We start from the raw sequence: 14,672 nt of genomic DNA, 5'->3' as shown, positions 1-14,672 counted from the left end.
CACACATCACATTACATTTGCAGAATCTTCACACACACAAGCAGCTGTGTATTATCTGTGTATGTGTTGTTGTGCAGGTCAACGGTCATGTACTGTCTCCTGGGTTGGGTCCCAGCAGTTCTAATGAGGCGGAGTCTCACCACAGTGGCCCAAGGTGAGTGTATCGCCTCGTGTACACCGGTTGCATCAAACTGTGTTCCGGCAAAAGTCTGTTTATTTAATTGTGAGGCAAGCCACACTGCTGCGACTCCTCTGCCGGACTAGGTTGTGGTGCGTGGCACTGCGTGCAGTATGCCACATGCGTTGGTTTGCCGTGCAATACCAGAAGTAAACCACACAAAAAGTTCCTAATGTGTAGCATGATACTTTTTGTTGTGATGCGGTGCATGGATTGTGAAGACTACGTGAGATGTACCATACAGCAATAACCTGTGTGCACGCAGCATTAGATTGTTTTACCTATTTTGTTTTATCAGATTCTCTCATGATCATTTTGATGTACAGTAATTCATGAATGCTATTGATGTATTTTTCTACAGCAAAGAGGTGTATAGTGCCATCCCCAGCCAGGACAACCCGTCTCAGAGCCTCCACAGTGCCGACAGCGATAGCCACCTCTCCCCAACCCCAGAGAAAAGGACTAAAACTCACTCTGACCCCCTCCCTCACCACCCACCATCAACCACTGCTAACCCGCCATCCTCATTGGCCGATGTTGGCGCTAAGCCACCTACTGACACCATGAGGGAATCCAGCTCCACCTCCAACCCTGGGGCCTTACCCCTCCAGCCCACCCCCCACTCCCTCAGAACCCTAGTCTCTCCAGCCTTCTCCCAGCCCCTCTCTGGACCAGGCCAGGGGACCACAAAAGGCCTCGGAGCACCACACAGCAGATCTGGGGAGGACGTCAGGGAGACTGAGAACAGCCCAGCAGCAGCGCTGGATGGACGGCTGGACGGCAAGCCCAGCTCCAGAGAGGGAAGAGACCGGATGTATTCTTCTGATCGGGATAAGGGGAGAGACCGACTATATTCTTCGGACCGCGATAGGGATGGAGACCGGCTGTACTCTTCTGACCGGGATAAAGACAGAGAAAGGAATGGGTACCACCGTGACATGAGCCGTGAACGCAACTGGGACCGTGACTCAGACCGCTATCGACACCGGCGGGACCACAGAGATCGAGAACACCACCGAGACCGAGAACACCACCGGTCGTACCGTGATCGCTCGGCCAGCCGGGACAGACACTGGGAGTCAGAGCGTCGCTGGGAGAGGAACGCCTACCACCCCAGGGACAGGGACCGCTGCCACCACCACTACCACAGACCCAGAGAGAACAGGGAGAGGGACCGGAGGGAGCACAGCCTCCCCCATAGAGAGGAGCCTCACGGACGCTCCAGGTGGAGGGGGGAGAGGTGTGAAGGTAAGGACAGGGGTGATGGTAAGAGGGGTTACTACCCTTCACAGGAGGAGACCCCCCTGCCCACCCCACTAAGCTCCAACACCAAACCCAGTCAGCCCCCCACTAGCCCAGACCTCTCCCCAGCCAGACCAGCTCTGGAGAAACGACCCGATCCTCTGAGAGAGGACAGCGTTGAGGAGCGTCGGGCCAAGAAACACAAGAAGAGCAAGAAGAAGAAGTCCAAGGACAAAGCTAGGCGTCGAGAGAATGGGTAAGGCAGTCAGAAATAATAGACAAGGTGCCAGAGAAATTAATTCAGTTACTTTAACCCTGACCTGCGTGTTCTTTCTTCAAGGACCTCTGATGTGGATTCCTCTGACAGGGCTGCCGATGGCAGCAGGTCCTCCAAACACAAGAAGAAGAAGAAGAGGCGGCACGACACTGACATGGAGGACGAGAAGTCCCGCTCTACCCAGAGTTCCGAGGGGCACCGTGACCCCAACGCCCCCCGGGAGAGTCGCAGGGCGAGCAGCAGTGACGAGGAGAGGGCGAGCAGGAAGCGACGTTACCAGGACGATGATGGCTCTGACAATAGCTACCCCGAGAAACACCATCGCTCCGATGACGACGACAACAAAGACCGCTTCTTCTCTCACAATATATTGCCAACAGCCACCTCTCACAATGCATCGCACCACCACCTCAACGGGCACACAGGTAAGAAACCAGCTGATTTTAGAAACCATACAATGGTTTCGATATGTCAGGTCCACTAGTATTTTTCAGTTTGTAACTGTTAAATAATCTTGACCGTAATATGTTTTTCTCTTGTAGGTAATGGCTTCAGTCGACCCAATGGAAACTCCCACGGATGTTCTACCAATGGACTGTACAATGAATGACATTAGATTTTCTCTGTTTGACCAGAGAAACAGAACAAAGTAAGTGTCTTACTTTTACGTCGGTCTTACTCAGAGAATCTCTATGCTTGACTGTGTGCTTATGTGTGGAAACAGTAGCCAGTTTCAACTTATCTTCTTAATTGTCTAAATACTGTAATGGGTCTGTATGCAAACGTAACACATCTCTCTCCCATTGCAGACTTGGAATACTGTAAAAATCAACCTTTATGGAAAAGTGAAATGCAACAGGAATGTCATCCCTAATATTTGAACGTGGTGCTGAATTACTGGGAATATACTGTATTTTTACCACACAAATGTTTTAAAGATTCTACCAGATTTTTTTTTTTTTTGAAGGTATTTTTTTTTCTAATTCATTCGGTAGACACTTGTCACTCAATGGACATTTATGAAAAATAATTAATATATACACGTTGTAAACAAAAAAGAAGCCTGGAGCTTAACCATCTCAACTGCTGCTTAGTGGAAGACTCAGGATTTGTTAAAATGAGACTTTTTCCTCCTCAGAGAACTGACCACTTGGTTAAATAATCGAACGACTATTGTTGTTGCCTAGGAGATGACCTGTTTGATATGACTTCAGTTGGCCGCAAGTTTGTCACCATTATCCACATATCTGTATAGCTGGAGTTGTTGGTAAAAAAAAAAAGATGAAAAGAAAATGGAGGGAAACGTTATGGAGGAGTGAGGACCGTGTGGTAGACACAAGGACATTGCCAGCTCTTTGTTGCTTTCAATTACTTTTAAAAATTCTCTTAAGCCTACAATTCTTTCTCTCAACACGTCACTGGAGAAGATTCCTTCCCTCTGCATCCCTCTCTTCACTCGCTTTCACTGAGATATCATTTCTATCCTTAACTCATTCAAGGATTTAAAAAATCATAATAATCATGTTATCTTATGGCTGTGGACCTGTTTTTTTGTTTTTTTTATAGCGTCCAAAAGAATACTGTGAATTTAATTTTGAACTGTACTATCAGTTATTTTTTTATACATTAAAACGGTCCTGTATCAGGAATACCAATGTAGAATTTCTTTTTTTGTTTTAGAATTCCCACAACATAATTTAGACTGTGTTCTATGGACATAAGTCAGTAGAATGGTATGATGATCTGCTTTTGGTCTGTTTGGATGGCTTTGTTTTCTACCTAAAAAAAGACCAAAACATGTAAATGGTTGTTAATACATTTGTAGTTCTACAATAGCATGTCAAATTTATACATTGTACAAGGTATATAAAACGCCTTAATACATTTAATGTCATTATTATTATTTTTTGAATGAATGCTGTTGATTGATTGGGGATGTACACACAGATGGTGAAAAGTTTCTGCCATTTTATTGGAAGGAGTAATTTGTCTGACTTTTGGTAAAAAAGATTGCATATGAGTGATTGTTTAATTGGTTGCTTGGATAGACTGAAACACTTTGGATTTAGGGCTAACAGTGGTTAGGTAATTTTTCATATTGTTTCCAGGTTACACAATGATAGTGTGGGAGTTCAAAACAGGACCTGTGAACCTTGTATGTGGACCTGTATTGTCCACATACAATAGACTGTGTGGAAGCTATAACCTAAAGAATAGGTGGCTGGGTAGGTATCAGACTGGTCAGTTACACAGGAGAAGATCTGGTATTTTTACTCAAAATTCTCATAACATTAAGGCTGCTGTAACATTTTGAGATTCTCTTGAGCTTTTACACAACTTTTGTAAAGTTCCATCTCTGTCTCACAACGGGGCGATTTAGATCCAAACCTGATCTATTCAATCTTTTTCGCTGAAGTGTTACACTTGGCGCTCTATAAATTGAGGTAATTTCCAATTGAGCTGACATATGCAGCGTTTACCGTGAACGCAGTCTCTGCTAACGCGGGAACATTGAAATGTAATGGCAATCACGCTGTCTTCTACGATAGAGTGAATAGAGCCATTAGTTTTCACCTTGACACCTTCCAATGTAAAAACCAGCTGGCTTGGCTGCTACATTTCTGTTTCTTTTAGAAATATGAGGAATTGTTTTTCTTCATTTTCTCTGTGGAGTTGGAGTTGAGGGTTTCTTCCACTGCAGTATGTAATCTGTAATGCTCATTGCTCAACTTTGAAATGTGAACAAACGGGTGTAGGCTAGCCATAACCTTTTACATGCTACAGAAACAAACTATGTACAGTACATATGTCAAGGGGAATACACTTTTGTAATTAGAGAAAATAAATATGAAAAACAAATGTACAGCAGTGGACTTTGAATCAATACATAAACTAGCTTTGAATAACTGTCACACAAACTTGACTATGTATTATTAATACAGTATATTATAGCTCTGCAGGAATTCACATTTGACCTTACATAGACCATAGTGATATCTAATATGAACTGGCAACAACTGGGTATGGCATTATGAAACAAAAGAGGAAAGAAAACAGATTCTTATTGTACACTACTTGTATCAGTCGTTTTGCAGGTGAAAATCTGACCCGTTGATTCCTAAAAGTTTGAGGTTCTTCTGACATTGAAATCATACTCAATTCACCCACTAGAGGACAATGTTGAGCTAGCCAAGATGTCCATGTTTCTTCGAGCCTGCTTCGATGGTTGGGGAAAGCGCCGTCTGTATGGGGACATTGGGGAGGCCCCACACAGCCTCATACATATTGCTCAGACCATTGTCCTTTTCACAATACAGTACATTCACACATACAATTTATAGTTGTGTGCATTGCATGCATCTGAAAAGAAACTGATAACCAAAATGTCAAGTGCCCTTCCCGACTTGTCCTTTATCCATACTGATGAAGTGTAGACGTGTTGCATCCGAAGTCAAATCCCCACTAAATCTGGATCCCCTTGTCTGCTGTGTCTCCTGTCCCTGGGCTGTGTGTGTGAGCCCCCCCCCTCGCCCCCCGTCTCCTGGACCGATGGAGGTCCATGCTGGTGTCACTGATGATAGGGTGGGTGTGGTCAGGTTCTCCTCACTTCTTATTGGCTATCCTCCGCTTCCTGGTGGCTAGCATGTCATAGAAGGGATCCCTGCTAATGCTTGCTCTGCAGAGAGAGATGGATTGGTTATGAAAAATAAACAATGGTTGTGTATTACAGTAGCCTGTGTAGGCCTTTTGTGAGCAGGTCTGGGAATAGTTTCAACAGCTTTACTATATTCGGTATCGGCACAGTTCACATTCTAACCTACACTGTCGTCCAAGGAAAACATTGCAATTGGTTTCATGTTTTTCAGCCTCCTCTGAAGGAGTACCTCTCTATCAACATAGATGTAACACAATAAAGCTGTCTCAACAAGCTTGTTCTTCGGTACATGACTGCAGGCTATTATACACCCCCATATTCCCTTGAAGACTGCAGAGGGAAAAGCCATAGCGGTCCATTAAATTACTGAGAAAAGCCTTGCGTCCGGTCTGAGTTGGTTGTTGTTTTCTCTCTTCACACACAAACCCCAACGGGACAGTAATAGGGTTGAGTAATTCACTGCTTTCCCGGTAGTAGGAACACAGGACATGCTGAAATGGCCATTCTGTGTATGTGTGTCATGCTAACCACAGAGGAGACAACCTAAAGCTGAGTCAGGGTACAGAGTGTGAGCGAAAGCAACCCTGGCCTGTTCTGCACACAGTCTGTCACCCTGTCCCACAGTCTCACAGCTACACATAGAGTTCTATAAACCTGACCTACAGCTGTGATTTCATACAGGGCTGGTATGCACTAGGAAAGGCACTGGTTTCCCACTGCAAACTCCCTGTCCAACACCCTATCTAAAGTATTAATTGCAGAACTGAAGTTGACATTGTCTCCCTGTCAAATCTCCCTAACTGTGTATGGCATCCACTTCTTCCAAATAAGCTTGGCAGTAAGGTTGTGGAACACGCAGACAAATCTATTTTGTTGATTCTAATGGAAACCCAGCTGTCAATTGCAAATGTTTCTATATCATACCTGATGAGAGTATCATATAATATGATTTCTGATATTGATCATTGGAAAGCTCAGCTGAGAGGAGCTATGATCAATCACCCTCTGGGTCTATTTTAACAGAGCATCTTTCTCCTTAACAAGACAGCCTTTGTGTATGATAAATAGTTTGGATTTGGCAAAAACACTTAAGAGGAAAGAATTGAGGCAGAGTGCCAGAGAAAGAGAGTGTAATGCGTGTCGTCTAGCTCTCCTGTCTATAGGCTAATCTAGAGGGCTTTATCAACCGGAAACCCATTTAACCTCCAGAGAGCAGTCTTATCTACCGCACACTGTGAGAAAGTTAGCCTCTCAGCCATATGTGTTAGTGAGTCACACAGTTACATCAAAAAGTTCACACATGGGAAGAAACACATGGTCATAGTGCTATTTGTGTAAAGACGAATGTATCTTCAAAGAAGCGTCGGTGAATACTGGTGTAATCCTAGCTTTGTCATCACGTACACATCACGGACAAACTGGATTGGTCCACCCACACAGACAGCGTTGTGAAGAAGGCACAGCAGCGCCTCTTCAACCGCAGGAGGCTGAAGAAATTTGGCTTGTCACCAAAAGCACTCACAAACTTCTACAGATGCACAATCGAGAGCATCCTGTCGGGCTGTATCACCGCCTGGTACGGCAATTGCTCCGCCCACAACTGTAAGGCTCTCCAGAGGGTAGTGAGGTCTGCACAACGCATCACCGGGGGCAAACTACCTGCCCTCCAGGACACCTACACCATCCGATGTCACAGGAAGGCCATAAAGATCATCAAGGACAACAACCACCCGAGCCACTGACTGTTCACCCCGCTATCATCCAGAAGGCGAGGTCAGTACAGGTGCAACAAAGCAGGGACCGAGAGACTGAAAAACAGCTTCTATCTCAAGGCCATCAGACTGTTAAACAGCCACCACTAACATTGAGTGGCTGCGGCCAACATACTGACTCAACTCCAGACACTTTAATAATGGAAATTGATGTAAAAATGTATCACTAGCCACCTTAAACAATGCCACTTAATATAATGTTTACATACCCTACATTACTCAACTCATATGTATATGTATATACTGTACTCATTTAAACTGCTGCATCTTGCTGCATCTTGCCATCTTTATGTAATACATTTTTTCCCCCCACCTTTATTTAACCAGGTAGGCTAGTTCAGAACAAGTTCTCATTTGCAACTGCGACCTGGCCAAGATAAAGCGTAGCAATTCGACACATACAACAACACAGAGTTACACATGGAATAAACAAAACATACAGTCAATAATACAGTAGAACAAAAGAAAACAAAAAGTCTATATACAGTGAGTGCAAAGTAGGTAAGTTAAGGAAATAAATAGGCCATGGTGGCGAAGTAATTACAATATAGCAATTAAACACTGGAATGGTAGATGTGCAGAAGATGGATGTGCAGGTAGAGATACTGGGGTGCAAAGGAGCTAAATAAATAAATAAATACCACTATGGGGATTAGGTAGGTAGATGGGCTGTTTGCAGATAGGCTAAGTACAGGTGCAGTGATCTGTAAACTGCTCTGACAGCTGGTGCTAAAAGCTAGTGGGGGAGATGTGAGTCTTCAGCTTCAGAGATTTTTGCAATTCGTTCCAGTCATGGGCAGCAGAGAACTGGAAGGAAAGACGACCAAAGGAGGAATTGGCTTTGGGGGTGACCAGTGAGATTTACCTGCTGGAGCGCGTGCTACGAGTCGGTGCTGCTATGGTGACCAGTGAGCTGAGATAAGGCGGGGCTTTACCTAGCAGAGACTTGTAGATAACCTGTAGCCAGTGGGTTTGGCGACGAGTATGAAGCGAGGGCCAACCAACGAGAGCGTACAGGTCGCAATGGTGGGTAGTGTATGGGGCTTTGGTGACAAAACGGATTGCACTGTGATAGACTGCATCCAGTTTGTTGAGTAGAGTGTTGGAGGCTATTTTATAGATGACATCACCGAAGTCGAGGATCGGTAGGATGGTCAGTTTTACGAGGGTATGTTTGGCAGCATCAGTGAAGGATGCTTTGTTGCGATATAGGAAGCCGATTCTAGATTTAATCTTGGATTGGAGATGCTTAATGTGAGTCTGGAAGGAGAGTTTACAGTCTAACCAGACACCCAGGTATTTGTAGTTGTCCACGTATTCTAAGTCAGAGCCGTCCAGAGTAGTGACGGTGGACGGGCGAGCATGTGCGGGCAGCGATCGGTTGAAGAGGATGCATTTAGTTTTACTTGCGTTTAAGAGCAGTTGGAGGCCACGGAAGGAGAGTTGTATGGCATTGAAGCTCGTCTGGAGGTTAGTTAACACAGTGTCCAAAGAAGGGCCAGAAGTATACAGAATGGTGTCGTCTGCGTAGAGGTGGATCAGAGAATCACCAGCAGCAAGAGCAACATCATTGATGATACAGAAAAGAGAGTTGGCCCGAGAATTTAACCCTGTGGCACACCCATAGAGACTGTCAGAGGTCCAGACAACAGGCCCTCTGATTTGACACACTGAACTCTATCAGAGAAGCAGTTGGTAAACCAGGCGAGGCAATCAAATGATGTTCTGAAAGAGCTGCAAAATCTGGACCCTCTCAAATGAGAGGGTCCAGATTTTGCAGCTCTTTCAGAACATCGGTTATCTGGATTTGGGTAAAGGAGAAATGGTGGGGTCTTTGGCGGGTTGCTGTGGAGGGTGCCGGGCAGTTGACCGGGGTAGGGGTAGCCATGTGGAAAGCATGGCCAGCCGTAGAGAAATGCTTATTGAAATTCTCAATTATAGTGGATTTATTGGCGGTGACAACGTTTCCTAGCCTCAGAGCAGTGGGTAGCTGGGAGGAGGTGCTCTTATTCTCCATGGACTTTACAGTGTCCCAGAACTTTTTTGAGTTAGTACTACAGGATGCAAATTTCTGTTTGAAAAAGCTTGCCTTAGCTTTTCTAAATGCCTGTGTATATTTATTCCTAACTTCCCTGACAAGCTGCATATCACGGGGGCTATTCAATGCTAATTGCAGAACGCCACAGGATGTTTTTGTGCTGGTCAAGGGCAGACAGGTCTGGAGTGAACCAAGGGCTATATCTATTCCTAGTTCTACATTTTTTGAGAGGGGCATGCTTATTTAAGATGGTGAGGAAGGCACTTTTAAAGAATAGCCAGGCATCATCTACTGACGGGATGAGGTCAATATCCTTCCAGGATACCCCGGCCAGGTCGATTAGAAAGGCCTGCTCGCAGAAGTGTTTCACAGTGATGAGGAGTGGTCGTTTGGTCGCAGACCCATTAAGGATGCAGGCAATGAGGCAGTGATCGCTGAGATCTTGATTGAAAACAGCAGAGGTGTATTTGGAGGGCGAATTAGTTAGGATAACATCTATGAGGGTGCCCGTGTTTACTGATTTGGGGTTGTACCAGGTAGGTTCATTGATCATTTGTGTGAGATTGAGGGCATCAAGCTTAGTTTGTAGGATGGCCGGGGTGTTAAGCATGTCCCAGTTTAGGTCACCTAGTAGCACGAGCTCAGAAGATAGATGGGGGGCAATCAGTTCACATATAGTATTGAGGGCACAGCTGGGGGCAGAGGGAGGTCTATAGCAAGCGGCAACAGTGAGAGACTTGTTTCTGGAAAGGTGAATTTTTAGAAGTAGAAGCTCAAATTGTTTGGGTACAGACTTAGCCTGCAGAGTTCTGTATTACTTTCTATCTTTGCAGTAGATTGCAAAACCGCCCCCTTTGGCAGTTCTATCTTGGCGGAAAACGTTATAGTTAGCAATGGAGATTTCAGGGTTTTTGGTGGTTTTCCTAAGCCAGGTTTCAGACACGGCTAAGACATCTGGGTTGGCAGAGTGTGCTAAAGCAGTGTATCACTAGCCACTTTAAACTATGCCACTTTATGTTTATATACCCTACATTACTCATCTCATATGTATATACTGTACTCGATACCATCTACTGCATCTTGCCTATGCCATTCTGTACCATCACTCATTCATATATCTTTATGCACATATTCTTTATCCCTTTACACTTGTGTGTATAAAGTAGTAGTTGTGGAATTGTTAGGTTAGATTACTCATTGGTTATTACTGCATTGTCGGAACTAGAAGCACAAGCATTTCGCTACACTCGCATTAACATATGCTAACCATGTGTATGTGACAAATAACATTTGATTTGATTTTGAATCATGGTGAGTTGCGAACCACTGGTATCTCGTAGCAGACTCTTGGTTGTGTTTACATGGTGGGCAAAAACCTTAGGTGGGTTACAGCGAAAACGTACTTGATGGATTTGATCCACTCCTCCTTCTCCTCTGTGGTGGGCGCTGAAATCCTGTACACTGTGTGGTTGCCCTCGACGACCCGGCCGTCCGCCTCAGTCTTACACGCTTTGATCAATGAACCCTTGTGATTGGGGTTGTAGAGCTCGAAACAGTTCTGATTGGACGACAGGGTTAGAGAGAGAGGGAGAGAAATAATTAGCTAGGGCGAATATTCAAGTGGAAAGTACACAGAGACTAAGTATCCAGTTCATTTCATTAGCCCATTCTCAGGCATTGTTTTCTTTACATATTTTGGGGAACTTACAGGCTTCCTGGGCTCATCCACCTCTCTTATGCTAAGGTTCTCTAGAGGAATGATCCCACGAGGTTCCTTGTCCTGGAGACAACACAAAGAACACATTCAATACATGATTTAATATATAAACACACTGCATATATATATGCCAATTGATTTATGCAGCTGCCCTTACATAACTGAATTTGTTGTGGCAAACTTCCTGCAAGTTTTGGCAAAAACTAAATAGTGTGCCACAACTGTTTACCAGAAGCCTGTTTTTTGGTAAGGGTGTTTCAAAAACTACAAGTAGGTTTTATATACACATAAGGGTGTATAAATCAGTCATACTCAAGACAGGAAAACGAAGTAACTTCCTAACTGTACATGGTCTGTATCCTACACACATTACAACTGTACTATACTGTTATTGTTCACACTGAGGTCACACAGAGTGGTGTACCTAGGGAAGAAGTAACCCAATCCTACAGTGGATTTCTATTGTGTCTGGGGATAGTCTGGAAGCTGAGGAGACCTTGAAGAACAGAGCAGAACAGCCTCCCTGTTGTCCACAGTCTTTCTCTTAATGAGAGAACACAGCAGGGATGGGATGCCCGGGGACTGGACTGGGGGCTCAGTGCTGGGGGGTGGGCTCTAAGCAGTGTGTATGGGTGTGCTGGTTTGTGCCTATGTGTGTCAGCGTGTGTAGGGTAATGGGGGAGGGGTCTGGGCTAGGCCAGATGTGCAGCAGACCGCCCAGATGTTTTCCATGCATCGTGTTAATTGCTGGACCGGGGTGCATTTAGGTCAAAGGGCCGGGCTGCATCTGCTACAGACTGGCTGTGGCTGACTGGCTACAAATGACATACAATAGCCACTCTCTCTGACTGTCTGCCTATGATTTCTCTCTCTCTCTCTCATTGACAAAACCAAACGCTAACTTACCGTTGTGTATTCAAAATAGTACAGGCAGTTGTCAGTCAGAATGAACCACCGTCTCTTCCAGGTCTTCACTCTTCCACCTGTAGAGAAACATACCAGACATGTTGAGTAACAACATAGTAACATCATCACAGAGAGAGAGAAGAGCAAATGGCCAAGCCATGCGGAGAGGGAGTGTTGTAGGCTACACAGCCAATGAGATGATACTGCTAGTATTGCAGATAGAAATGCCATGTTTAGAGCTGACATGATTCCCTATATTCTACATACGCAATACATTTCTATCTGAATGTTCTGTAATGTTACACCCGCCTGAATAGACCCCAGGGCTACGTGTGGATGCTACATTAATCACTTGGGCCTTTACAATACTATAGAAAAGCAACTACAAGGGTGTAAGATGGAGGCTGCTTAGTGTCAACGTTGAAGCAACCAGCTCAGCCTTTCTCTCAGACACATTTCAATGCAAACTGCAAAAGCAGTTAGGCATATTTCTATTGAGACTCAATGTTGAGACAGACAGACTAGCCTATAGCCCAGCCCTCAGTCCTTAGTACCCTACCCCTACCCTATCCTAGCCCTCCTACCCCCCAACCTACCCCCAAACCTTCCCTCCAACCCTACCCCTCCACGTGCCACATCTGGTTCTGATCAGCAGTCTGCCCATTAAGCTGATTCAATCAGTGGTCCAATATCCCCCCCCCCCAGCCTCCCCTCCCGGTCCCCAGAGGGCCCTACGCAGTGCGCGGTATTGCTTGTGAAAACAGTCAAAATGTGTGTTCAATTTGGGTGAGAATCCTAGAAACGCAGCCTTTCACGTGTGACGGCATTGCATTGGCTCAGCCGGAGCTGGGGAGCATGGTTCATTGGTCAGGGATGGCTAGGCATGTGACAGTATACCCAACCCACTACATAATGAAGACATTTGCCTCTCAAATTAAGTGACACATCTTAATGTATTTAATTATTTTATGGATATAAAGTGAAAAGATACAGAGGGACAATTACTCATTCTGCATTTCTGTAAACTAACCAATGTAAACATGTTCAAGTGTTTGACACAATGAGTATACTTCAAGTACTAACAATTCAAAATGGGGATGTTGGGCCTATTTCTAGAAGCATTTATCAGTCTAAACTCAGCTGTTTTTCCATTGGCCGAATCGCTCTCTCTGTACCGTGAAGGCAGCCAAAGCTAGTCTGTCTGTCCAACCGACCAGGGAGTGTGAAGAACAGAATGAGTAACAAGATACAATTCTCAGACGTTGCATTTTTTTCAAGAAGAATATCTCCTCACAATTTGGAGTTAAGGTTAACCCTTCTCTCCTTGAGTCAAGTAGATAAATCCAGACATATAATTCTCTACAGTTGTACAGATAAGGATTATTTCATGCAAAATGATGCAAGCAGTCAATAATCCATGTAATTATAAGTAATGATAATACATTGTACGACACTGAATGTACAAAACATTAAGAACACCTTCCTAATATTGAGTTCCAACCCCTTTTGCCCTCAGAACAGTCTGAATTTGTCGGGGCATGAAACTACAAGGTGTCAAAAGTATTCCACAGGGATGCTGGCCCATGTTGACTCCAATGCTTCCCACAATTGTATCAAGTTGGTTGGATGTCCTTTGGGTGGTGGACCATTCTTGATACACACGGGAAACTGTTGAGCGTGAAAAACCCAGCAGCGTTGCAGTTCTTGACACAAACCGGTCTGCCTGGCACCTACTACCATACCCCGTTCAAAGGCACTTAAACATTTTGTCTTGCCCATTCACCCTCTGAATGCGACACATACACACAATCCATGTCTCAAGGCTTAAAAATCCTTCTTTAACCTGTCTCCTCCCTTTCATCCACACTGATTTAAGTGGATCATAGCTTTCACCTGGTCAGTCTGTAATGGAAAGAGCAGGTGTTCCTAATGTTTTGTCCGCTCAGTATATTATTATTATTATTAGTTTACTTATAGGGTGCTATAGAATCCTATAGTTTTATGTGGAATGCACTGTTTACATATTGTACAAACATACTGACATTCTAAAATAGGTCTATGGGGGCCCCTGCAGTTCACTGTATTTTCCATGCAATACTCGAAGCACAGCCTGCCTGTCATATCATGTCAAAACCTGACATTGATTTATGTATTTATGCTGATGTTCCACATAGAGGGGAGCTCTACTAGACTCACAGCAGAGTACACCTACAGAGCTCTAACCTCAGTTAGGGCAGCTCAGTCGCTTCCATTTAACTACCTGACAGGCTGCTGTAATGACTCATTTCACTACCTGACAGGCTGCTGTAATGACTCATTTCACTACCTGACAGGCTGCTGTAATGGCCTCTTTAACTACATCATAAAAAACACAGCTTCTCCATCAGGTAGCTCCATCCAAAGGGATGCTAAAATTAGCATACGGACTTATTGCAACTCTGAGAGAGGAAAATTGGAACTAAAATGATCTGGCAAGCGCAGCTGGTGGGATGGAAAGAGAGGGGGGCATGGAAATTGGATAGATAGAGGATGCATTCCATAGGGCACCCTATTCTCTATATACGGTGCATTCGGAAAGTAGTCAGACCCCTTCACTATTTCCACATTTTGTTACGTTACAGCCTTATTCTAAAATTGATTAAATCATTTTTACCCCATCAATCTGTATATAATACCCCATAATGACAAAGAAAAAATGGGTTTTTAGAAATTTTTGCTAATTTATTACAAAAAAAAAACAGAAATATCACATTTACATAAGTATTCTTTGTTGAAGCACCTTTGGTAGCGATTACAGCCTCGAGTCTTCCTGGGTATGACGCTACAAGCTTGGCACACCTGGGCTTGACACACCCGGGCTCCCGAGTGGCGCAGCGGTCTGAGGCAC

The 14,672-nt window shown here is 44.5% G+C and overlaps 2 protein-coding genes across 4 annotated transcripts in view; one reads left to right on the top strand and one right to left on the bottom strand.

The window, feature by feature from the left end:
* LOC110499199 (ubiquitin carboxyl-terminal hydrolase 42) overlaps nt 1–4,556 on the top strand; it is a 34,091-nt gene extending 29,535 nt beyond the window's left edge. For 2 of the 3 annotated variants that reach the window (XM_090212120.1, XM_090212121.1), the window contains 5 exons: nt 78–154; nt 540–1,676; nt 1,761–2,122; nt 2,240–2,346; nt 2,507–4,556. In XM_090212120.1, the coding sequence (XP_090068246.1) occupies nt 78–154; nt 540–1,676; nt 1,761–2,122; nt 2,240–2,307 (1,644 nt within the window). In that variant the 3' untranslated portion in view covers nt 2,308–2,346; nt 2,507–4,556. Of the gene's footprint in view, nt 1–77; nt 155–539; nt 2,123–2,239; nt 2,347–2,506 lie in introns of those variants that run through there. The other variant, XM_090212122.1, reaches the window with a different exon arrangement.
* Nucleotides 3,643–14,672, bottom strand: part of LOC110499201 (cytohesin-3) — a 38,475-nt gene continuing 27,445 nt past the window's right edge. Inside the window, exons 10-13 of the mRNA XM_036956030.2 lie at nt 11,786–11,862; nt 10,871–10,942; nt 10,566–10,720; nt 3,643–5,373 (exon numbers count right to left, since the gene is read on the bottom strand). Of these exons, the coding sequence (XP_036811925.1) occupies nt 5,301–5,373; nt 10,566–10,720; nt 10,871–10,942; nt 11,786–11,862 (377 nt within the window). The 3' untranslated portion in view covers nt 3,643–5,300. The remainder of the gene's footprint in view (nt 5,374–10,565; nt 10,721–10,870; nt 10,943–11,785; nt 11,863–14,672) is intronic.

Source organism: Oncorhynchus mykiss, chromosome 20 (genome assembly GCF_057628025.1).
Source record: "Oncorhynchus mykiss isolate SJ-2025 chromosome 20, ASM5762802v1, whole genome shotgun sequence".
In the NCBI taxonomy this organism is placed as follows: Eukaryota; Metazoa; Chordata; class Actinopteri; order Salmoniformes; family Salmonidae; genus Oncorhynchus; species Oncorhynchus mykiss.
This window is presented reverse-complemented; position numbering and strand designations above follow the sequence as displayed.